Source organism: Electrona antarctica (genome assembly GCF_951216825.1).
Source record: "Electrona antarctica genome assembly, chromosome: 21".
Lineage (NCBI taxonomy): Eukaryota > Metazoa > Chordata > Actinopteri > Myctophiformes > Myctophidae > Electrona > Electrona antarctica.
Window position 1 is genome coordinate 34,997,869 of NC_136802.1, and position 23,856 is coordinate 35,021,724.

At 44.1% G+C, this 23,856-nt stretch overlaps 1 protein-coding gene across 3 annotated transcripts in view; it reads left to right on the forward strand.

Annotated features, from left to right (window-relative positions):
* Positions 1-23,856, forward strand: part of stk26 (serine/threonine protein kinase 26) — a 53,048-nt gene that overhangs the window by 23,691 nt on the left and 5,501 nt on the right. For 2 of the 3 annotated variants that reach the window (XR_013788690.1, XM_079491539.1), the window contains exons 2-10: positions 5,889-5,957; positions 6,093-6,254; positions 7,435-7,491; positions 8,209-8,317; positions 10,824-10,981; positions 20,271-20,456; positions 21,679-21,821; positions 22,529-22,625; positions 23,369-23,434. Coding sequence is in view for 2 of the 3 variants with exons in the window: in XM_079491539.1 (XP_079347665.1) it covers positions 5,889-5,957; positions 6,093-6,254; positions 7,435-7,491; positions 8,209-8,317; positions 10,824-10,981; positions 20,271-20,456; positions 21,679-21,821; positions 22,529-22,625; positions 23,369-23,434 (1,047 nt within the window). In the remaining variant the exon portion in view is untranslated. The remainder of the gene's footprint in view (positions 1-5,888; positions 5,958-6,092; positions 6,255-7,434; positions 7,492-8,208; positions 8,318-10,823; positions 10,982-20,270; positions 20,457-21,678; positions 21,822-22,528; positions 22,626-23,368; positions 23,435-23,856) is intronic. The other variant, XM_079491540.1, reaches the window with a different exon arrangement.

Genomic DNA, 23,856 nt, shown 5'->3' on the forward strand with positions numbered 1-23,856 from the left:
AAACTTTTCCCTACTCCTTTTTCGAACATAGTAACTGCGAGAGTGAGGTCCAGCCAACACCAACTCGGGATTCCTGGATCGCTGCCCTCCACAATGTCCTATCCAACATCAGGTTATTGAGCTCTGCAGTGTTGTTAGCCAAGCTGTCGCGCCGCAGCACGTCTACATAGGTGGTACGCTTCTTTCCCCCCCTTGGCTTTGCCCTGGGTTTGGCTCCCATAGTCAATTTACTTGCCTCAAGTTCTGGGTACCTGACGCAGTGCCCTGCCAGCCTCATCCTTCTCTCTCTGACTTTGTCCGTGACCCGTGGTAGGTCCCCATAGAAGAGGTCCACATTTCTGATGTGACACCTAGTGCCATTCGTAGCATTCTTGTGTAGACTCCATACAGGGACTTTTCCTGTTGTACTGTGAGGGTCCATGTCTCGACAGTATCTATGAACAGCCGCCTCTTAAGGTCTTCTCCCATGTCTGATTTCCACACTCTCCTCATCCCGTGCAAGGCTTTCCAGGCAAGTGCTCTCCGAACCTTCAGATCCTATTCAGTTGAGGCAGTTCAGGCCCCGAGGTACTTGAAGTCCTCGACTCGCTGGCTGTCCTGGCTGTAGCTTGACTCTATCATCTGGACCAACATTTCTGGAACTCCGTAGGCACGTAGAATACTCATGAGTTTCCCCCGGTGGATGGTGTCGAAAGCCTTTTGGAAGTCAATGAATGTGATCACCGCTGACAGGTTGCGCTCCCATACCCCTTCCAATATCCTCCTCAGTGCCAGTATCTGCCCGACTTTCGAACATAAACATAATTTAAGGATTATGAATGATCATTATTATTATTATTATTTTTGGACGTTTATTTCCTTTGTCTTTTCTCATTTATATTTTAACATGTTTGGAATAAATAAAAAATAAAAAATAATGAAATTAATGAATCGGTCTGTCTTTACAGATAAACAAGCCCAAAGTAACAGTTTGAACAGATCTACAAGCTCACAATATTATAAAGGTATTTAAGTTAGATGTGACTTGCCTAAACCTGCAGTGCAGACACCCTGTTACATGTATTTTTCAGAATAGACAAAATTATAATCTTTCAATACAGAATGAGATCGACATTGGTAATATTGGTTATCGGCCATAACAGCAATTAATTATATCGGATATCGATATCGGCCAAAATGTCTCATCGGCACATCCCTATAATTAACTGATCACTTTCACTGATTCAGCCACATTCCTTTAGTCTTAAACCCCCAAATAATGATGTTATAGCCATTTTAAGCTCCTGGCAGCCATATTGGACGCCATCTTGAAAATGACGCCTTTCCAGAACATATATTTTTCTATATTTTCAGTATATTCTTAAGCATGCCTAGAGGTACCAGAACCAATTGGAAAAACCTTTTCTATCATTTTTGGGGGGTGTATTACTAATTTCTTTTCATATTGATCCATGCAATTTTCGCCCAGTGTTATAAAATAAAATGCATGATAGCACTCATAAAGCTACCACGGGTGCAATGCTATCACATATTTTCTAACTCTAGACATGTATACCTTCACAAAAATCACTATGAGCCTTATTCAGCCAGATGGTACAGACCAACCCCCCTGGCTCACGGACTAATGCACTGGTTCTCTATAAGTGGGGTCCGAGGAGGACCCCCAAGGGGAGGAGCGCGTTTCAGCATGTAGATTGGCTACCTTCGCCGTTTCATTTGTCCTAATGTTGGTGCTAAATAACACAACTCACTGCCAGACCGGGCGGAGAGGAGGAGGAGGGAGGAGGCCGCTTTGGCTCTGAGCAGATCCACATGGGCACGCACACATGCAACTCGAGGACGCACGCAGGTTTTCGGCAGAGAAAATTGGATCTCCCCTTTCCTTCATGGGTCCCCACAGCATCTGGGCCCCGACGCAGCGCACAGCCACTGGGGTTAGGTTTGGTTATTCAGTTTTAGGGGCTGGGTTTAAAGCTATGCCTGTCTGATTAGTTGCGTGTCTGTGTCACACACTGGAAATAGTAGCTATTTTTGGCTTCAGGGTTTAAAAATGGCACACGCAAACATTCCGCCTTCCTAGAAGGTTGATGTCCTCAGGTGTCCTGAGCGCCACTGTATTCCTTTCACAATGCTTCACACAATATCACGCTAGTGGTATTGTCATATAAACTGTATGTGTGTATATGTGTATATGTGTGTGTGTGTGGAGAGTAGTCATAAAATAGGTCAACCGCTATCATGGCATAATGTTAATGACATCATTACAGTTGACCAATAACAATTACATCATAACGGTCATACCGTGTGTACACGGCCTGCTGGACTTCCTCATTGGGTCCAGGTGTGACAACGACATGGTGGCGATATTTGGCCTCGTTGTGGTGTGACATAAGTAGGCGGGGTCAACCGCTGTTCTGGTCGAGGCGGAAGCCACAGAGCGACAACATTCTGTGGACTTATTTTCCATCTACAACAGACAAAATAATAATAATATATAGAACAATAAGAAGAGATTTACCGTTTCACCCGCACGGCGGTTAAATCGGTATGGAACGCTCGGCATGGAGTTTTATCTTCTTTTTCACTTCTTCCAGTGATCAATTGGATAGTCAGTGTCATCATCTTAACTCCTCCTCCTGGTTGTGGTTGTACTGGGGGGGGGGGGGGGGTGTGTGTGTGTGTGTGTGTGTGTGCGCGCGCTCGTGCAGGGCGTTCCATTGAAAAAGAGGAGTTTGTTCTCAGCGAAACCTCCCCAGGGTAACGAAAGGTCAAAACATACATGGATAAAATAAAAAACCTCATACTTCTGATCCTCCCTCTCTTAAACTTTTCCTCTCAACCTCCTTCTTGTCTTTCTCTGTAGCTTCTGTGCTCTCTTTGTAACTCTCTCTCACACACACACACACACACACACACGCACACGCACACGCACACACACACGTTCGCTCAACCAGTCTCTTTGCCATGCTGCTGCTCTCTCTCTCTCTCTCTCTCTCTCTCTCTCTCTCTCTGCCAGGCCTGCATTATGATTAGACACTCACCACTGTATTTACTGTCAGGGTGTGGCGACTCTGTGGTGTGTGTGTACAGACACTTGCAAACACTGCTGTCGCTTGCATGTGTGCGTGCGTGCGGGTCAGTGTATTGCTGTGTTGTGTGTTCATGAAAGCTGGTGTTGAGAACAGCGCTACCTCTACCGAGTCCGAGAGCAACGGGAAAGATTCTGTTGTGTGTGTGTGTGTGTGTGTGTGTGTGTGTGTGTGTGTGTGTGTGTGTGTGTGTGTGTGTGTGTGTGTGTGTGTGTGTGTGTGTGTGTGTGTGTGTGTGTGTGTGTGTGTGTGTGTGTGTGTGTGTGTGTGTGTGTGTGTGTGTGTGTGTGTGTGTGTGTGTGTGTGTGTGTGTGTGTGTGTGTGCTGACTTGCATAACGGCTGCCTGCTGAGACAACGATGGCAATGCAGCAAACGGTTCCCTCATTACTGCTCTCAATGACAGGGATCTGAACGTGTGTGTGTGTGTGTGCGTGCATGATGAGTGCATCCTTCTCAGGCTCATATGTCAATACATCATGTACTACAGAGAGATTGCACCAATCTTTGTCGAGGAGCCATTTAGCCCTCAAAGTACGTTTTAACAGCGGGTGACAGACACATTTTCCGGAAGTGCATTATTTGTCTATGGGACCTGGCAACTACCGCCGATAACAGGCCAAGTGGGCGGAGGAACGTTGCACGAAAATCTACAAAGAATTCATCTTTTCGCCCGATAGCGGGTCGATGCTCGTCCGCTGTTAAAACGCACTGTTAGGGTTGTTTCAGATCAGTGTGACATTCTTTGGAGACTGGAGAGAGACTCCCTGGAGTATCCCTGGTTTTTGGGTCCGATCCCGAATCGATTTTTTGCAGAGTCCTTGTTGTGATTTCGGTCGACCAACCCTGTGGTCCTTTTAACACATTCTGTAGTACATAGGACGTCTGGAAACGTCTTAGGGACTCGAACCGAGGGGTGCATCTGACGTCCTCACACGTCCTACCTAGCGCATCCTCAATGATACGGGGCGAGATAAGAATATTCTGATTTTTTTTTTGTCAGTTCGCCTTTCGGCTACCGTATGCTACACTCGAGTCTAGGCAATTGTTTTTGTTTTTTTTTAAGATATTTTTTTGCGGCTTACGCCTTTTTTGGTTTTTTTGAAGGGACAGGCTGACAGGAAACGGGAGAGAGATGGGGGAAGACATGCAGTAAAGCCCGTGTCGGGCTCGGGAGTCGAACCCGCGGCACACTGCGACTGGATTACCAGTCGGGTGCCCAGACGGTTACGCCACCGCCTGGGCGAGTCTAGGCAATTGTTAGCTTACCGTTGATTTAGCTGTTAGCGCGGCGGAAAGAATGACTCGTCTCTCCTAATCCAGGGTGCTCTCCGTGGTGTTGAACGGATCGATATACTGGCGCTTCATTTCTGCTCCTCATCCGTCTCTCCCGCAAAATATGAACGCTTTTTGGATCATATATCGTATAAATTAAAACGATCGCAATGTAAGCTAGCAATGTAAAGTAAACTTTTTTTTTTAGTGGATTGTTTCCGGGTTGTGGGTTTCCGAGTAAAAGCGGCCATGTCTTTCCGGCTCCCCAGAGCTCCTATTTTGAAGGAATCCCGGCAACGGTTGTGTTAAGAGTCTCCATCTAACTAAGGGTGGCGAGGGATGTTTCGGTTGAGTTGCGTGCGAGGCGGAGAACACATGAACCCGATAGTATCACACGACACAAGTTCTGAAGTTTAATACATAGAATACTATACAGTATACACATACAGTACTGGACACATGAAGTGACCAGAAGATCTATCGGATGAAATAGTTGATGGTCATTGTATCAATTATGTTTACGCAAACGCCACATGCATGTACTGTATGTATGTAGTCATAACACCACTGCTTACCGAGGTTTTGACAGATCATTTGTCAATGAGTGCAGAAATCTTCACTTACATTTGTTTGTACTTTGTTGTTTAAACGGTTGTGTATGTGCTAAAAGACTGATTTATAAGTTGTCTCACTGTACCGTGTGAGTCAATGAGGACACTGTTTTCGATGATTCATTTAGATTTCTATTTGCCCATCGGCTAGTCTTCCAAGAATCAAGTCATTAAAATTACCCTAGAAGCATTTTAATGTGAAATATCCCAGTAAATGTTGTCAACTTAAGTATCGATAGCAGAGTTTAACAGTGGACCATATTATGGGTGACTGTTGTTGAACGGTCTGTATGAAATTATGAGGACAGTAAAGAAGGTGTGTGTGTGTGTGTGTGTGTGTGTGTGTGTGTGTGTGTGTGTGTGTGTGTGTGTGTGTGTGTGTGTGTGTGTGTGTGTGTGTGTGTGTGTGTGTGTGTGTGTGTGTGTGTGTGTGTGTGTGTGTGTGTGTGTGTGTGTGTGTGTGTGTGTGTGTGTGTGTGTGTGTGTGTGTGTGTGTGTGTGTGTGTGTGTGTGTGTGTGTGTGTGTGTGTGTGTGTGTGTGTGTGTGTGTGTGTGCGTGCGTGCGTGCGTGCGTGCGTGCGTGCGCGCGCGCGCGTGCGTGCGTGCGTGCGGTGTGTGGGACGGCCTGTAAAACCTAAAGTCATATGGAAGTGTGGCATTGCCACATTTCAAACAATTATGTATTGCAATTTATAAACTTCGTTTTATTAATGTCTTTGTGTATAATGTTGCTGTCAAATATATGCATGCATCCGTTACTGGCTGTGTTACTGGGTGTGTGTGTGTGTGTGTCACTGTGGGTTGAGGAATGATGGACCTTAATGACTGAGTGTAAATCATTATCAGTTAATGAGTATTTGAGTGATGTTTTTTAATTGCCAATTTGTCTCCTCGTGTGTCCTCTCTCCTCCCCAGAGTTCACATATTGATCCAGAGGAATTATTCACAAAGTTGGATCGAATTGGAAAAGGATCTTTTGGAGAGGTAGGTGACGTGATTACTGTAAATCGCTCTGGATTAAGAGCGTCCGCTAAATGCTTAAATTGTAATGGTGAATTACGCAACGGTAAGTACCTACCGGTAAGATCTCTTCCCGTCTCATCTCTCCCCCTCTCCTAGGTGTTCAAAGGAATAGATAATCGTACACAGAGCGTTGTAGCCATTAAGACCATCGACTTGGAGGAGGCCGAGGACGAGATCGAAGACATTCAGCAGGAGATAACAGTCCTCAGCCAGTGCGACAGTCCCTACATCACCAAGTATTATGGTTCCTATCTCAAGGTAAGTGTGTGAGCGTGCACTTGATTTATTTACCTATTTGTTCACCTGGTTGGTATCCTAGTAGTTTCTCTACATTGTGCTCTTTGCACTGGACTTAAGTGACTAATAATACTATTTACCTTGCCGTTTGTTGACTAGAGCAGGGGTTCTCAACGTTTTTGGCCGGGGACCCCCGGAAATGCTTTGGCAATGTCTCGGGACCCCCGCCCCGCCCCCTCCTGACCCCCAATATAAATTGACTGCTACAATAACCTTAAACCATTTTGGGCGGGAACCCCTTTTGGTGTTTTAAGCATTGTTATAATTTAGCTATTGAAAAATAGCAGATCTAGCGCTATGAGCGCTATTAATAATTTGGGGACCCCCTAAAATAATTTGGCGACCCCCCGAGGGGTCGCGACCCACGGGTTGAGAACCCCTGGACTAGAGTTCATGCTCACTCTGATCCACACTTCTAAATTGTTGGATAAAATGGCTAAATTCTTCTTATCTTGGCACTCTTTTTACGACGTGACCACTTTACCCCTGTTGGTCAGTAGATTAGTGTAAGCTGCAGTGGATAAGAGAGCCATGTTAATTAATGCCTCGAATCTATAATAAGGAAAAGGCTTTTGGTTTTCACTATTTGATGATAGTCAAGTGTCTACAAGAGCACTTAACCTGGACAGTGTGCCAATTATTGTTGGGCCTGTTTTTACTGGCAATCAGTGAGTGCGTGCGTGCGTGCGTGCGTGCGTGCGTGCGTGCGTGCATGTTTTACCATGAATCATGTCAGAATGCTGTGTGTGTGTGTGTGTGTGTGTGTGTGTGTATGAGGTCATAGTGGAGGAGGTAAACAATTGCTCCAGTGCACAGCACTTCTGGCAACTGGAGTGAAATCCTGTTTATTAATGTTGAGTAAGAGGGTAGTCTTGCGTAATCCACACAATTATGTCAGAATCTCAGAATGCTATATAGAGTCTGGAACTACACCTCCCGAAAGCCAGAGAAAAGAAGTTGTCATGTGTTCGTCATATCCGTTCAGGGAAATAAATGTTAAAATATCGTATTTTTTTATTTCCATTTCTGGTAAGAAGGGAGCTATATAGGCTTTGATTATTTTGGATTATTAGGACAAATGTGCGCAACTTTATGAATAAACAGAATAAAACCTCTCTCTGTCTCTGTCTCTCTCTCTCAGGGCAGTAAACTATGGATCATTATGGAGTATTTGGGCGGTGGTTCGGCGTTGGACTTGGTGAGTTTATTTAAGCAATAATTACACAAGAGGGTGTGCTTCGCCGTGATTATTGGCACGGCGAGTGACGAGGCGGAGCCGAGTTCCGCAAACAACATATACAGTTATTATACCGCCAATAAAGGCAATTTGCTCTCAAAATAACCTTTTGGTCTGCAATAAAATAAACTAGTGAAAATCGTCAACGTCGTCCTTAACAGTCGAGTCCATTGGGGGGAAAATCATCAAAAGTTATCCTTGGCAATACATGAGTTAAGATGTTGCTTAACCCATTCTGGGCGGGAACCCCTGTTGGTGTTTTAAGCATTATGTTATACTTTAGCTATTGAAAAATAGCAGATCTACAAGCTCGTAGCGCGGCACTCTTGTAGATCTGCTATTTTTTTTAAATCTTGAAAATGCGGCACAAATCTTTGAACATATTCTTTCAGAGCGAACATTTTTAACTCAAATCTTTTCTTCTGGGGAGGTCCCTGGAACAACATATTTTCAGAGGGAGGTCGGCGGCCTATTACACATAATTTTTGGGGTCCTTGACATGAAATATTGAGCACCACTGATATAGAAACATATGTATTTCAGAAAACTGTCAGAATTTCGAAGACATTTTTTTAAATTGACGTCGGGCCTAAATGGGTTAAGAATCAGCGCCGCTGTGTGCTCCTTTCACAAATCACGTTAGGACTTAACATCGTGTGTGTGTGTGTGTGTGTGCAGTTGAGAGCAGGTCCGTTCGACGAGCTCCAGATCGCCACCATGCTGAAGGAGATCCTGAAGGGTCTGGACTACCTGCACTCTGAGAAGAAGATCCACAGAGACATCAAAGGTACGCTACGGTCGGGAAGGCTCTGCTCTAACCCATTCTGGGCGGGAGGAACCCGCCCAGAATTGGTGTTTTAAGCGTTACGTTAAAGGAGAATTCCATACTAAAAGGCTTTCTTACCTTTCTTTGTAGTCGTTACGTCCCCACCAAAGAGGTCCAGGTGTTATTTTGTGCAAAAGCTCCTTATTGGCTATTTCCCCTACCATAAGCCCTCAATGAATTGCATTGAATTGAATGGGAATTGAATGGGGCTATGGGGTGTGCTAATTCGCTTATTTCCATTTTTTTTGTATATATCCTCTCTTCATAATGTAAATAATATCCCAAGCGGCACACTTTACTACTTATTTAGATGGAAATAAGCAAATTAGCACAACACCCCATAGCCCCATTCAATTCCCATTCAATGCAATTCATTGAGGGCTTATGTGGTAGGGGAAATAGCCAATAAGGAGTTTTTGCACAAAGAAACAGCTGGACCTCTTTGGTGGGGACGTAACAACTACAAAGAAAGGTAAGAAAGGTAAAAAAGCCTTCTAGCATGGAATTCTCCTTTAAACTTTAGCTATTGAAAAATAGCAGATCTACAAGCTCATGAACTTGTAGGTCTGCTATTTTTTGAAAAATCGTTAAAATGTGCCTCAAATCTTTCCGAAAATTGTCATGATTTAGAAAACTTTTTTTTATTTTATTTCGACGTCAGGCCTGAATGACACTGGGTCAGAGACATCAACGGTATACTACGTATGGTCGGGAACGCTCTGCTCTAAAACACACTGCGTCGGAACCAGTGTTGTTTTTGGCAGCAAATTTTGATTTTAGTTTTAGTCATAGTCTCTTGAATAGTTTTAATTTAGTTTTTGTCACATTTTAGTCACCTGGAATGTTTTTGTGTTAGTCTAGTTTTAGTCGACTAAATGTCATAAGATTTTAGTGGACTAAATCTACAGTTGATTTAGTCGACTAAAATGTATTTTGGTGGGCCTTGATGCTGTCGTAATGACAGATTTTATACGTGCTGAAAATAGCAGATCTACAAGCTCACAACGCCTCACAACGCGTCGCAGCGCGACGCGTTGTGAGCTTGTAGATCTGCTATTTTCAGCATGCAACCAAGTGTAAATGACTTATACTGGATCTCTTGTCCATTATTCCCTCCCTAACATTTTAGTCTAGTTTTTATTTGTTGACGAAATTGTCAATATATTTAGTCTTAGTTTTAGTCATCATAGCTTAGTTTTCATTTAGTTTCCATTTAGTTTTCGTCAGTGAAAAAAGGTAGTCGACGAACATTTTTCGTCTTAGTTTTAGTCGACGAAAACAACACTGGTCGGAACCCATTGGTGGTCACACATTTGTATGGGTCCCTTTGTTTTAAAGATAAATAACTACAAATAAAAAAAGAATAAAAGAAAAGATGAATTAAATAACTAATTGAATGATTTCTTTTCAGTCATTTCATGAATAAATAAAATAAAAAACTTTTGAGTGTTTACAAATGGAACCAAATGGAGCTTATGGGTCCATTTGGTTCCATTTGTACACTCCGAGTTACATACCTGTAATGGCCATTTAGGGCTAGGTCTTTATGCGTATACAATTATTATAAATAATAATTTTGGCAAAACCACAAGCCAACATGGCAATGATGATGAATGAATGAATGAATTAGTTTTATTTCAAACATTATTTAAAAACAAATGCATTAATACAAAACTGAAACGAGAAGAAAAAACTACAACAATGTCCGAAAAGGAGTAGGATGAAGTATAAAACGTATTAAACTCCTAACACCCTTTTGCCAATGCAACATTCACTGGTAATTATCACTTTCCAAAATTGTATTTACAACAACCTTTAGCATATCTACTTATTACTTAAAGAAAAACATGAAAATGGAACAATAAAAACAATCTCAGCGATAACAATAAAATCAATAAAACCTACACAGGCCCACGAAGGGCCGTATTGCAACAAAGACGCTAGGACTTGTGACAGAGCTGTGTTGACTCAATGGGTCAACACCGCCCCTCCTCGTCCAAGTACCTCCCAAATATGATGTATGAATCATTTTAGGAGGGCATATAAAACATGTGTGGACTGATTTGCACCTCCATACTCACTCCAAACTCCACAAATTCACTATACAAACTGAAATGCCCATACTTTTCAATGTTTTTTGTGGAGTTAGCACAATGTACAGTACTTTGAAATTAAGCTCTCATTTTGGGCGGGAACCCCTTTTGGTGTTAGCATTATGCTATGCTTTAGCTATTGATAAATAGCAGATCTACAAGCTGATCTACAAGCTCGAGCTTGTAGGTCTGCTATTTTTGAAAAATCGAAGAACGACTGACATAGAAACATAGCTTTTTCAGAAAACTGTCAGGATGTAGAAGACATTTTTAAAATCTGATCTCAGGTCAAAATGGGCTAAACATAATTGTTTAGAGTTTAGATGATAACACTGTCTCCCTCACTCCCCCCTCACTCCCCCCTTTCCACGCAGCTGCTAACGTGCTGCTGTCGGAACATGGTCAGGTGAAGCTGGCGGACTTCGGCGTGGCCGGCCAGCTGACGGACACTCAGATAAAGAGGGAGACGTTTGTGGGAACTCCGTTCTGGATGGCCCCCGAGGTCATCCAGCAGTCTGCCTATGACTCCAAGGTAGTTCCACCACGCTATGAGCTTGTAGAGCTGCTATTTAAAAAAAAAAATGAAAATTTGTGATTTCTTTTTTTAATATATATATTCTTTCACAGCAAAAAAAATCTTTATATATTTTTGGAGCTTTTTAAAAAAAACATTTTTGTGGCTTTTGCCTTTTATTTTTATATTTGTTATGGAGGGACAGACAGTAGGCTGACAGGAAATGGGGAGAGAGATGGGGGGAAGACATGCAGTAAAGGCCGTCGGGATCGGGAGTCGAACCCGCGGCACACTGCCAGACTGGATTACCAGCCAAGGTGCCTGGACCACTGAGCCATGGCCCAGGCCTTTTGGAGCTTTTTTGTCTTTATTGATAGAAGTATAGTAGGTAGAGAGGAAACAAAACGGGGAGAGAGATGGGGGCGAAGACACAGCAAAGACCCAAACCCAAACACACTGTCATGCTGGATTTACCAGCCAAGGTGCTAAGCCGGCCCAGGCCACAGCGATCACGTTTAACTCAAATCTTTGCTTCCGGGGCTCCCTACTGGAACAACATATTTTGAGATGGGGGGGATATGCGGCCAAATCCATATCATTCTGGGGGTCCTTGACATGAAAAGGTTTGAGAACCCATGACATAGAAACATAGGTTGCTATTGAACACCCTTACATCTGTGTGTTGGTTTTTCCCAAATATTGAACCAATGAAAACCTTTGACTAATTCCTCTTAACAGATTAATCGCCCAGGACGAAGTTCTTTGTCCTTTCTATTAGTAACGCCCGATGCTCAGGACGAAGTATTGTCCTAAAGACGAAGTTTATTGATACGAGAACAGATCGCCTGGCTGTATAGCCCAGGCGCGCCTGCTGGGCTCTCCTCGGTGACGCGCAAGACTGAGACGTCATCAAAAAACTCCCTCCTCTGTTTAGCTGATGAAAACGAAAATCTTAAAACGTTCATAAATCGCGATCTAAATCATCCCGTCTTTTTCTGAAAAAAGATCCTGTGTTAGACGGCGCTCCGCGGTCCAGTCGCTAGTCTCGATAGATTTATTCTTGTCTCCCGTTGTTGTCGATCGATTCTAAAGTGCTGTGGCTATTGTTAGCTGCTACACAACATCATGAACTTCCGGCCAGTCCGTCCGGAAAAGGTGTCCGTGTTTATAAATCGACTGGGCGCATGAATGTAATGGATTAAATAGTTCCGGGCAATTAAAGTGTTAACTGCATTGGATCCTCAAACTGTCTGTGAATACACCCAACTCCAACTCCAGGTTTTCATTTTAACCCTAACCCTGAACATGACTATGTCCAAAAATCCCCAACTCCAAGGCTCAGTATGCGGGGAAAGTGACGATAATATAAGGACACAGTGGCATGCAAGTATCTGCAAATGTACAAAGTAACACTTTGGCAGTATTGTGTTGTTTTAAAAGCCCCTTTCTTTCCTGAAAAGTTGATATTTTTTAATAGTTTGTTTCAGCCTGACAGCAGATTATATGAGCCAATAAATGTGGCTGTTCAAATCCTACAGTAAAAGTTCTCGGTGTTAATTCAACCCTCGCACTAAATAGACCTGTGTAAAAGGTCCTTTTGAGTTAGCCCATTTTGACCTGAGATCAGATTCTAAAAATGTCTTCTAAATCCTGACAGAGTTTTCAAAAATAGCAGACCTACAAGCTCGTAGCGCGCTACGAGCTTGTAGATCTGCTATTTTTCAATAGCTAAAGTATAACATAATGCTAACACCAAATGGGGTTCCCGTGCAGAATGGGTTAATTGAGCAGTAAGGATTTGACTGTGTATGGGCACATTCCCTGCCAGGAGAAGTAAGGATTTGACTGTGTGTATGGGCACATTCCCTGTCAGGAGAAGTAAGGATTTGACTGTGTATGGGCACATACCCTGTCAGGAGAAGTAAGGATTTGACTGTGTATGGGCACATTCCCCGTCAGGAGGAGTAAGGATTTGACTGTGTATGGGCACATTCCCTGTCAGGAGAAGTAAGGATTTGACTGTGTATGGGCACATTCCCTGTCAGGAGAAGTAAGGATTTGACTGTGTATGGGCACATTCCCTGTCAGGAGAAGTAAGGATTTGACTGTGTATGGGCACATTCCCTGTCAGGAGGAGTAAGGATTTGACTGTGTATATGGGCACATTCCCTGTCAGGAGAAGTAAGGATTTGACTGTGTATGTATGGGCACATTCCCTGTCAGGAGAAGTAAGGATTTGACTGTGTATGTATGGGCACATTCCCTGTCAGGAGAAGTAAGGATTTGACTGTGTATGGGCACATTCCCTGCCAGGAGAAGTAAGGATTTGACTTTGTGTATGGGCACATTCCCTGTCAGGAGAAGTAAGGATTTGACTGTGTATGGGCACATTCCCTGTCAGGAGAAGTAAGGATTTGACTGTGTATATGGGCACATTCCCCGTCAGGAGGAGTAAGGATTTGACTGTGTATGGGCACATTCCCTGCAAGGAGAAGTAAGGATTTGACTGTGTTTGGGCACATTCCCTGTCAGGAGAAGTAAGGATTTGACTGTGTATATGGGCACATTCCCTGTCAGGAGAAGTAAGGATTTGACTGTGTATATGGGCACATTCCCCGTCAGGAGGAGTAAGGATTTGACTGTGTATGGGCACATTCCCTGTCAGGAGAAGTAAGGATTTGACTGTGTATGGGCACATTCCCTGTCAGGAGAAGTAAGGATTTGACTGTGTATATGGGCACATTCCCCGTCAGGAGAAGTAAGGATTTGACTGTGTATATGGGCACATTCCCTGCCAGGAGAAGTAAGGATTTGACTGTGTATATGGGCACATTCCCTGTCAGGAGAAGTAAGGATTTGACTGTGTATGGGCACATTCCCTGCCAGGAGAAGTAAAGATTTGACTGTGTGTATGGGCACATTCCCTGTTAGGAGAAGTAAGGATTTGACTGTGTGTATGGGCACATTCCCTGTCAGGAGAAGTAAGGATTTGACTGTGTATGTATGGGCACATTCCCTGTCAGGAGAAGTAAGGATTTGACTGTATGTATGGGCACATTCCCTTAGCCTGGCTAATAAGCCAGACTAATATCACACAACACTGTCGCGGTATATCAGTCTGGGCTGGCTCCACTTGGATTTCATTTCCCGGGGGGCGGGTTCAAACATTTTCTCTTTGACGCAATTGGTCAGAGCTACTGTCAGTCAAAGGTCTCAAGCATTGAACGTCACTGTACCAAAGCCCGCCCATATTGCATACCGTGTCCCGATTGGTCCGACCTGTTCTCGATTGTAGGAAAGAGGCGTGCTACTGAGCCTCGCCAGACCGAAATCCGCTGGTAGGCAACTTTTTTTTGCCAACGGCTGATTCGGTCTGGTTTATTAACCAGGCTAACATTCCCTGCCAGGAGAAGTAAGGATTTGACTGTATGTATGGGCACATTCCCTGGCAAGAGAAGTAAGGATTTGACTGTGCATGGGCACATTCCCTGTCAGGAGAAGTAAGGATTTGACTGTGTATATGGGCACATTCCCTGCCAGGAGAAGTAAGGATTTGACTGTGTATATGGGCACATTCCCTGTCAGGAGAAGTAAGGATTTGACTGTGTATGGGCACATTCCCTGGCAAGAGAAGTAAGGATTTGACTGTGCAGTTCAGGAACATTCTCTGTCAGGCCAGTTTCTAAGTGCAGCAGACGCAAAACAAGCACAGACAGAAGCTTTCCCTGTGACGTGCGTGCGTGTGTGCCTGCCTGTGTGTGCGTGTGTGTGTGTGTGTCCGTGTGTGTGTGTTTTCAAGGCTGAGCTTTGGCAAGGTCATAAGCTGTGTGTGTGTGTGTTTGCCTGCCTGGTCTGGATTGTTTTGGAAATATTGTGCACACTATTGTGTGTGCGTACGTGTAAGTAATGTGTCCCTAGATGCGGTTTCTGTGTCAACCGGTGTGTAGAGACTCATGCGGGCAGTGCACTTTCATTGTGGCGTGTGTGTTTTCCAAAGGCCACGTGTGTGTGAATGTAGCTTGATATTAAAACATGTCAACATAGAGTAGACACACACGGGTGACTACAAAATCCCGCCCACAATTGAGACGGCGCCAGCGCTTCTGGTCCGTTAGAACGGTGTACTGTCTGCAGCTGTAAATGCAATCTCTATGAGAGGCATCACAAAATGCCCTAATTTCACTGGTTGATTACTGAGGCTGTAGTGATTTTTTTTGTGTGTTCTAATAAAGTGTCCCATATGTTTGATTAGACCTTTTTAATGTCATATATGTGCCATGTCAATATAGAACCCACAATATACTATAATATACTCCATCAGTGTGTCAAAAGTGCTAGCATCGGAAATTTAAAGTTAAAGTGGCCGCATGTTATATAAGTCACGGTTGCATCCCTTGAGATTTACGATACCCAGAGACATTTGCGTTTAGTTTTATAGCCTATTTGTTTCTGGAAAATTAACTGTTTTTTTTTTTTACTAACCATCCATCCATCCATCTTCAACCACTTATCCGTAGTCAGGTCGCGGGGGCAACATCTCCACCAGAGAGCTCCAGACTTTCCTCTCCAGAGCAACATTAGTAACTTCCTCCTGGGGAATCCCGAGGCATTCCAAGGCCAGTTAGTCGATGTAATCCCTCCATCTAATCCTTGAGGACTTCCCTAGGGAGACGCTCTGGAGGCATCCTAACCAGATGCCTGAACCTCCTAAGCTGGCTCCTTTCCAGGCGAAGAAGCAGCGACTCTACTCCGAGTCTCTCTCGTGTGACTGAATTTCTCACCCTATCTCTAAGGGAGATGCCAGCCACCCGTCGAAAGAAAACTAATTCCGGCCGCTCGTATTCATGACCTTATTATTTCGGTCATTATTCAAATCAATATAGTCTTCAGTGAATTGTTTTAACCCCTTTTGGTGTTTTAAACATTATGGACGTTATAATTTAGCTATTGAAAAATAACAGATCTACAAGCTCATAGCGCGCCACCGAGTGGCGCTACGAGCTTGTAGGTCTGCTATTTTTGAAAAATCGTGAAAATATTTATTTCAAAAAACTGGAAGATTTAGAAGATGTTTTTTAAATTTCGACGTCAGGCCTAAATGGGTTAAAGTAGGGCCAACTACAGATGAGTTTCAATGGTCTTCTTTGGGCTGGCCTGCAGGACAACATTCTCCCGGACCAGAAGTGTCCGGGAGTTGTGGCCGGGTTTTTTTTGTCGGCGCCCTTATGTCTCTATACCCTGTGGTGTAGAGACGCAAAATAAAAAAGTATACCTTCTGCTAATCGTTTCATCCATTGACCACACGCGAGCGTACATACAGTAGCCTATACGTGTGCATGCCGAGCAGGGAATAATTATGGTATACCGTCTGAAAAAGACCTAGACTACAGCACTGAACCTACCCTTATACCGTGCCCACAGTGCTCACACACACACACACACACACACACACACACACACGCACACACACACACGTGCTCATATGTATGCATGTTATTATACAAATGTCAGTGTGTTGAAAATGTGAACCACACCCCCAAGTGCCCAAACTGGCTTTGGTTTTCAAAGTGGCACTGTGTGCATGCGTGCGTGCGTGCGTGCGCACGCACGCATGCATATAGGCCTATCTCACAGCCCGCTTTCCACGCCCACTTCCGGTAAATAGTGGTGTCTTTAACATTAGCATTTACACGTTTTTTTCTCTGGAGAATCTAAGTACATTTTCTAATGTAAAAATGTGACAGACCAATATTATTATGAAGCAAACAAGATGGTAAATCAGCTCGAACAGATAGAACAAACCTTACCTTGAGAAAACAAAAGTTGTAGACTTCTTAAATTACCTCTGTTAACATGTAGCGTCTATGGAGTGACGTCACGCTATCACCACTAACCCCGAAAGGGGGCGTATTAAGGGGGGCGGGGAAATTCTGTGAGATAGGCTTATTGAACAAACGTGTCATACACACAGCTGTGTTTGACAGTGGTTCTCAAAGTGCGGTCCGGTGATTCCTGGACCGTTTGGGTCCCGAGCAAACGTCTAATTTGTCTTTTGGGTCTTGCGCTAAAACGTTTGGGAACCACTGCTCTAACCATTAATGTATGCCTCCTGCCCCAATTACAATGGTTCTGCTTAACCCTTAACCCATTTTGGGGCGGGAACCCCTTTTGGTGTTTTAAACATTGTTATAATTTAGCTATTGAAAAATAGCAGATCTACAAGCTCATAGCGCGCCACCGAGTGGCGCGCTATGAACTTGTAGGTCTGCTATTTTTGAAAAATCGTTAAAATGTGCCTCAAATCTTTCCGAAAATTGTCATGATTTAGAAAACTTTTTTTTTTTAAATTTCGACGTCAGGCCTGAATGGGTTAATGTATGCCTCCTGCCCCAATTACAATGGTTCTGCTTAACCCGTTTAGACCTGAGACCAGATTCTACAAAATTCTATATCAGTGGTGCTCAAACTATTTCATGTCAAGAACCCGTGGAATTATATGTATTTGGCCGCCGACCCCCATCTCAAAATATGTTGTTCCATTTTTGAAAAATAGCAGATCTACATTCTCGTAGCGCGGCACTCTGTGCCACTCTCTGCTATTTCTTTTGAAAGATCACAGAGTGCCGCGCTACGAGCTTGTAGATCTTCTATTTTTCAACAGTTAACAGTATTTTTCAACGGTTAAAGTGGTTAAAACTTAAAAAGCTATAAGGTGACACAGATGCGTCCTCCGGTCTAAGTGGGTTAAAACCTGGTGTAAAGGAAATGCAAGCCGGTTCCGCAGCCGGGTTTCCGTGAAAGCACCAAGAAGTTCTCGAACCAAAGTTGTTTTGGTGGGAAAAGAGGCCTCTGATTGCTAAAAAAAAAGGCCCAACGGTTGGAGCAGAGCACTGGGAGGAAATGCCCCTGGCCACTGTGTCCTGATGGATGTCCAGTCGGACCATTCTTATTTCTTCCCCCTTGTTGGCAGTTCAATGGTGCTGCCGACTCCCAAGGCTTTCTCTCCTTGAGGGATTCCTTCCTGTCAACCTCGGCTTCACCCCGACACCGCAAACCACCACCGGGCTTATTACAAGCAACCTGTACCACCACCACCACCGAAATCCTCACTGTTTATCTGGACCAGAGAGGTTAAAATGGACCCGTATATCGGTGCTGTTGAGCAGGGGTTCTCAAAGTGCGTGTGCGCGTGCACGTGTGCGCGTGCACGTGTGCGCGTGCGTGGGTGGTTGACATATGGCTGTTGGGTGTAATAGAGCAGGCTCGGAACTGTCAAACGGCGACTTGGCTTTGTAATGTAATATGATACTGTCCACACTGTGTGTGTTTGTGTTAGGCTGACATATGGCTATTGAGTTTGCCAGTCCAACAGTGGTGTGTGTGTGTGTGTGTGTGTGTGTGTGTGTGTGTGTGTGTGTGTGTGTGTGTGTGTGTGTGTGTGTGTGTGTGTGTGTGTGTGTGTGTGTGTGTGTGTGTGTGTGTGTGTGTGTGTGTGTGTGTGTGTGTGTGTGTGTGTGTGTGTGTGTGTGTGTGTGTGTGTGTGTGTGTGGCAGAGATAGAGAGTAGTGTGTGTGGGCATGAGTGCGTAAGCGTGTGCAGACTGTGCACCTGTCTGTAGGTTTCCTTGTGAGTGCCTGTTTGCATATGGGGGGGGGGGGGGGGGGTGTGTGTGCGTGTGTGTGGACATATGGTCGGTAGGCTGACTCAAGTTCATCCAACAGCTAGCTTGTACGCCGTGTTGCTAGGGCCGTGTCTCCATTATGACATTTCAGTTGACTAGTAATTGTCACAAAAACCACCAGTGGCGTGCACAGATAGACACTAGGGGGTGCTAGAGCACCCCCTGCCCTTTTGGCAATGTGCCCTTTTGAAAAAAAGAAAAAAAAAATAGCAGACCTACAAGTTCATAGCGCGCCACTCGGTGGCGCGCTATGAGCTTGTAGATCTGCTATTTTTCAATAGCTAAAGCATAACATAATGCTAACACCAAAAGGGGTTCCCGCCCAAAATGGATTAAGGCAACCAGCCGGTTCCACGCGCTGCACAAGGTGCCCTTTTTTAACTTGAGCACCTGCCCCTCTAAATGTCTGTGCAAGCCACTGAAAACCACTGCGATTAACTATATCATGGGAACGGGTTGAATAATGCTTTTTGTGCCGTAATAACAGGAGGTGCGAGGCAACAGACAACGGCTGTGTTTCCCAAAGGGACCTTGCGTATATAGCGAGTGGGCGTGTGGTGGTTCTTAGGGGCAGTCTTCAACAACACGTCCCTTTCACTGTGAACATAGATTTTCCGTGCATAGATGTGCCGCGCAACTTTCAAAGTGCAGCCTGGTAGGCCTACCAGGCCGGCCTGACTGGTCTGGTCAATACAATAATGCTGAATTAACTAGCTTGTATATTGACTGCACAATAGCCTCCCATTTAACCTCCTTGTATAGGCCTATATTTATTAACCCACAATCGAATGTTATTTTATTTAATTCACCTTCATAATGGGACAGTAGTGTTTTCATATAGGCCTACATTTACCTTTCCGACATCACTTCGCCTCTGAAATTTAATTTAATAATATTTGGACAGCTGACGGTAGGCTCTCTTCACTCTTAAAAAAATATATATATATATATAAATATATCTAAATATATAAAAAAACTGCCATTAAAACAATTGTCGGAAAAGTGCGCTTCGCTTGGCAGGTGTGAAGGTGTGAAAGAAAACGGTAAAAACGGTATTCTACTTCGCCCAAAAAAATGGGGGTTTTGCTTCGCTTCCAAGCGCACCTGACTTCGATTAACTGCATGTGCATAGACGTGGTCGAATGAGTAGACTGAAGCCTGAAGACTGAAGACTAAATGGGCTGTCACGGGTAATCAAAGAATCATAAAAGAATATAAAAATCACACCCGTGTGAAGTGAGTGGTGCAACTCCGTGTGGGGGTTCCCGGGGGGGGGGTTCCCGGGCGGGGGGGGGGGGGGGGGGGGGGGAGCTCCAGACCCCCAGGAACTCGCCCAGGGGGCCGGGTCGGTTCCGGCGAGCCGCCCTGCCTCCGAAACGGTTGAGAAATGACAGAGTTAAACAACCATGCTGTTTTCGTGCTCATACATACCCAGCCAGCCAGCCAGCCATAGTGCCCGATTGGCTGCCATGCAGCCTTCTGTGTGCGGCCGAGAGGGCATGTGCGCATGCGCTGCAGTCCTGTTCAAGTTACGTGCGACCCACATTTTCTTTGGGAAACCCAGCCAATGTGTGCGTGTGTGTCCCTCTCTCTCTCTCTCTCTCTCTCTCTCTCTCTCTCTCCTAGGCTGACATCTGGTCCCTGGGCATAACGGCCATAGAGCTGGCCAAAGGCGAGCCTCCCAACTCGGACATGCATCCAATGAGGGTGCTGTTCCACATCCCCAAGTCCAGCCCCCCCACCCTGACGGGAGACTTCTCCAAGAGCTTTAAAGAGTTCACAGAAACCTGCCTGAACAAGGACCCGGCATTCGTAAGTTAGGATAGAACACACATGCATGCACGTACGGTCGTACGCGCACACACACACACACACGCGCGTACTGCACGATTCTTGCTCAAATGTGAGCATCTCGAAGAATTGAGATCACGATTCTCATTGTTTGCATGACAATATTTGTCTTTAGTCTGTAGTTGCTGAATATTACATGTACATTCAGTGGCTTTAAAGAGACAACATCAAAGTGCTAAACCTCTTAAAGTCTCTTTTGTAGCAAAAGCATAAGAGTAATTAAAATTAATTGGACAGCCAACTTGTAACACATTTAGAAATGAGATTGTGATCTTTAGATTAATCCTGCAAAAACACACACACACACACACACACACACACACACACACACACACACACACACACACACACACACACACACACACAGTGCCAGTTTGAAAACCAGACGCACAAGAAGGAAAGCGATTGAGAGAGGGAGAAAGTGTGATGTTGAGAGAGAGTTTGTAGACTGTTGCGTTCAACAGGATGTTACACACAGGCAGTTCCTTCTTTACAATATCTGCATTTTGTCACCCTCTGGTGGTGAACTGTAACCATGTAAAGAATCTGCCTGTCAAACAGATTTACATTTAAAAATGTACTTCTTTCTGCCTCTTAAATGTCCAGCACAGGATGTTGTCATTATGTTTGTCATTTTTTTTTTTTTTTTTTTGTATCTATATATATATTTTAATTTCCATTTCATGTTAAGCAGAAGGCTCGCTGGCTTCGATTAATTTAGTTTCCAGTAAGAGTTATCTATTCTACGTGACTGCAAATTCTGGGAGGCAGTTTTTTTTCAGTGCTTTTTGGTGGAAATGTCGGGAGAGGGACTAGTCAAATTATTAATTAGATAATTTCATTAAACACAGCCAATTATAAAGTCAATGTTGAACCTTGAAGAGTAAATATGGAGGAACGGATTTGTCTCCCATGTCTGACAGACCTCATAATTATGCATAATCTTTTTAAGTATCTTTGACTATTTTGATTATTATTTTTTGAAATGGTTCAAATAGCCGAGCTACAAGCTCACAGCGTGTCAATGTCGATCGGCTATTTTAACATGTTTTTCAAAATAGTCAATCATTCCTAACAATGCAGGCATAAGGGGTAAGGGCGGTACAAAAAAACAAAGAACAACATAACAAAAAGACAGAGCATAAAGTGACGCATCATTCACTAAACGCGTGTGTCCTTACAGAGGCCCACAGCTAAAGAGCTGCTGAAACACAAGTTCATCGTCAAACACTGTAAGAAGACGTCGTACCTCAGCGAGCTGATCGACAGGTACAGGCGCTGGAAAGACGAGGGACACAGCGACAGCAGCTCAGACGATTCCGACAGGTACCTTGAAATGAAAATGACTGCCAGAGCTGTAAAAGTCTTCTCTTAATGGGGCTTCCTTGGCATACATCTTCTAATGCAGGGGTTCTCAACCCGTGGGTCGCGACCCCTCGGGGGGTCGCCAAATTATTTTAGGGGGTCCCCAAATTATTAAAAAAAATATAAATAATAATATTTATTTTTTTTATTTTTTATTCACGATTTTTCAAAAATAGCAGACCTACAAGCTCGTAGCGCGCCACTCGGTGGCGCGCTATGAGCTTGTAGATCTGCTATTTTTAAATAGCTAAATTATAACAATGCTTAAAACACCAAAAGGGGTTCCCGCCCAAAATGGTTTAAGGTTATTGTAGCAGTCAATTTATATTGGGGGTCGGGAGGGGGGCGGGGCGGGGGTCCCGAGACGTTGCCAAAGCATTTCCGGGGGTCCCCGGCCAAAAACGTTGAGAACCCCTGTTCTAATGGGGGGTCTGTGGGATAATGAGTGTCAATTTGGGGGTCCTTGACATGAAAAAGTTTTGGAACCACTGGATTATGTTATTGTTGATGTTCACTGTAGTGTGTGTGTGTGTGTGTGTGTGTGTGTGTGTGTGTGTGTGTGTGTGTGTGTGTGTGTGTGTGTGTGTGTGTGTGTGTGTGTGTGTGTGTGTGTGTGTGTGTGTGTGTGTGTGTGTGTGTGTGTGTGTGTGTGTGTGTGTGCGCGCCAGTGAGTCCAGTAACAAGGAGAACAGTCAGTCTCCAGAGTGGTCCTTCACCACGGTCCGCAAGAAGAAACCAGATGGACGGAAGGTCCTCAATGGAACGGTCAGTACAGTGTTTATTGTGTGTGTGCATGTACTATTCTGACATGCTTGAAGGGTTGTGTGTATGTGCATGTACCATTCTGACATGCTTGTAGGGCTGCGTTTGTGTGTATGTGCATGTACCATTCTGACATGCTTGTAGGGCTGTGTTTGTGTGTATGTGCATGTACCATTCTGACATGCTTGTAGGGCTGCGTTGATTTTCTTAGTGATTATTCAATCATTTCCGATTTAATCGAATAATCGGGCACGTTTTCTTGTGCAAAAATGGTAAAAATTGTCTCTGCAAGCTCAGAATACACTGTTTGTAGATCTGCTAAATTCACTGTTTCACTGCAAAAAAAAGAAGAAAAAAAAAGACTAGTTGCCTAGTTTACTAGTCGACTAGTCGGGTTTGGGAAATAAATATTTGTACATTTAAAAACTGTGTACATTGGTGACTATAACTATAATCTACCTGATCTTGAGGCCTACAAAATAAAAAAAAATCTTAACTAGTCAACTAGTACCAACAAGGTTGACTAGTGGATTTACTAGTCGACTAGTTGCTTAATGCCCTACGGGGAGCTACCTCTGTGTCTCATTAGGTGTTAGCTATACGCGTGCGTGCGTGTCATTTTTTTTTTTTAATCGACCTCAGGTCTAAATAGGTTGGTTGCCGCCCCTACACCAAATCACCATCATTTCAATCAAAACGCTTGTTTTCCCTGTCCTCTTGCTCCTGGCTGGTCATCATCGTCACAGCAGGCTCAGGAGCAGCTGAGCAAATCTACCAGTCTGACCACCGTCATCTCTCCTGTCTTCACTGAGGTCTGTATACTGCACACACCAACCACAATCTACTCTTCCTTAATTAAGTCCCTCTACCCTCCAGTCTCCTCTCTCTCCCTCAGTGCTTCTCAAACTCATTCAATGTCGGACTAAATAATCGTTTAATTCACCCAGCACTGTTCTTTTTTATTTTTGTTGTGTGTGTCCCGCCCCTATCTTCTTTTATTTCACCTGAAACATACATTCTGTAACTGTGATCATGCCGTGAATAAAGCTTGTTTTGATCAAAAACGCAATCCGCGTTCATAATAATCCAAGATAAATGGATAAATGCTGTGTGTCCTTCCCCGTCTCTCTCCACTGTCAATGGAGGCTAAAAGAATATTCCCCCCCAAAAAATTATCTAAACGAAAAGAACAGCCAATTGTTATTTCAGTTCTGTAAAAGAAAGGAGTAAACAT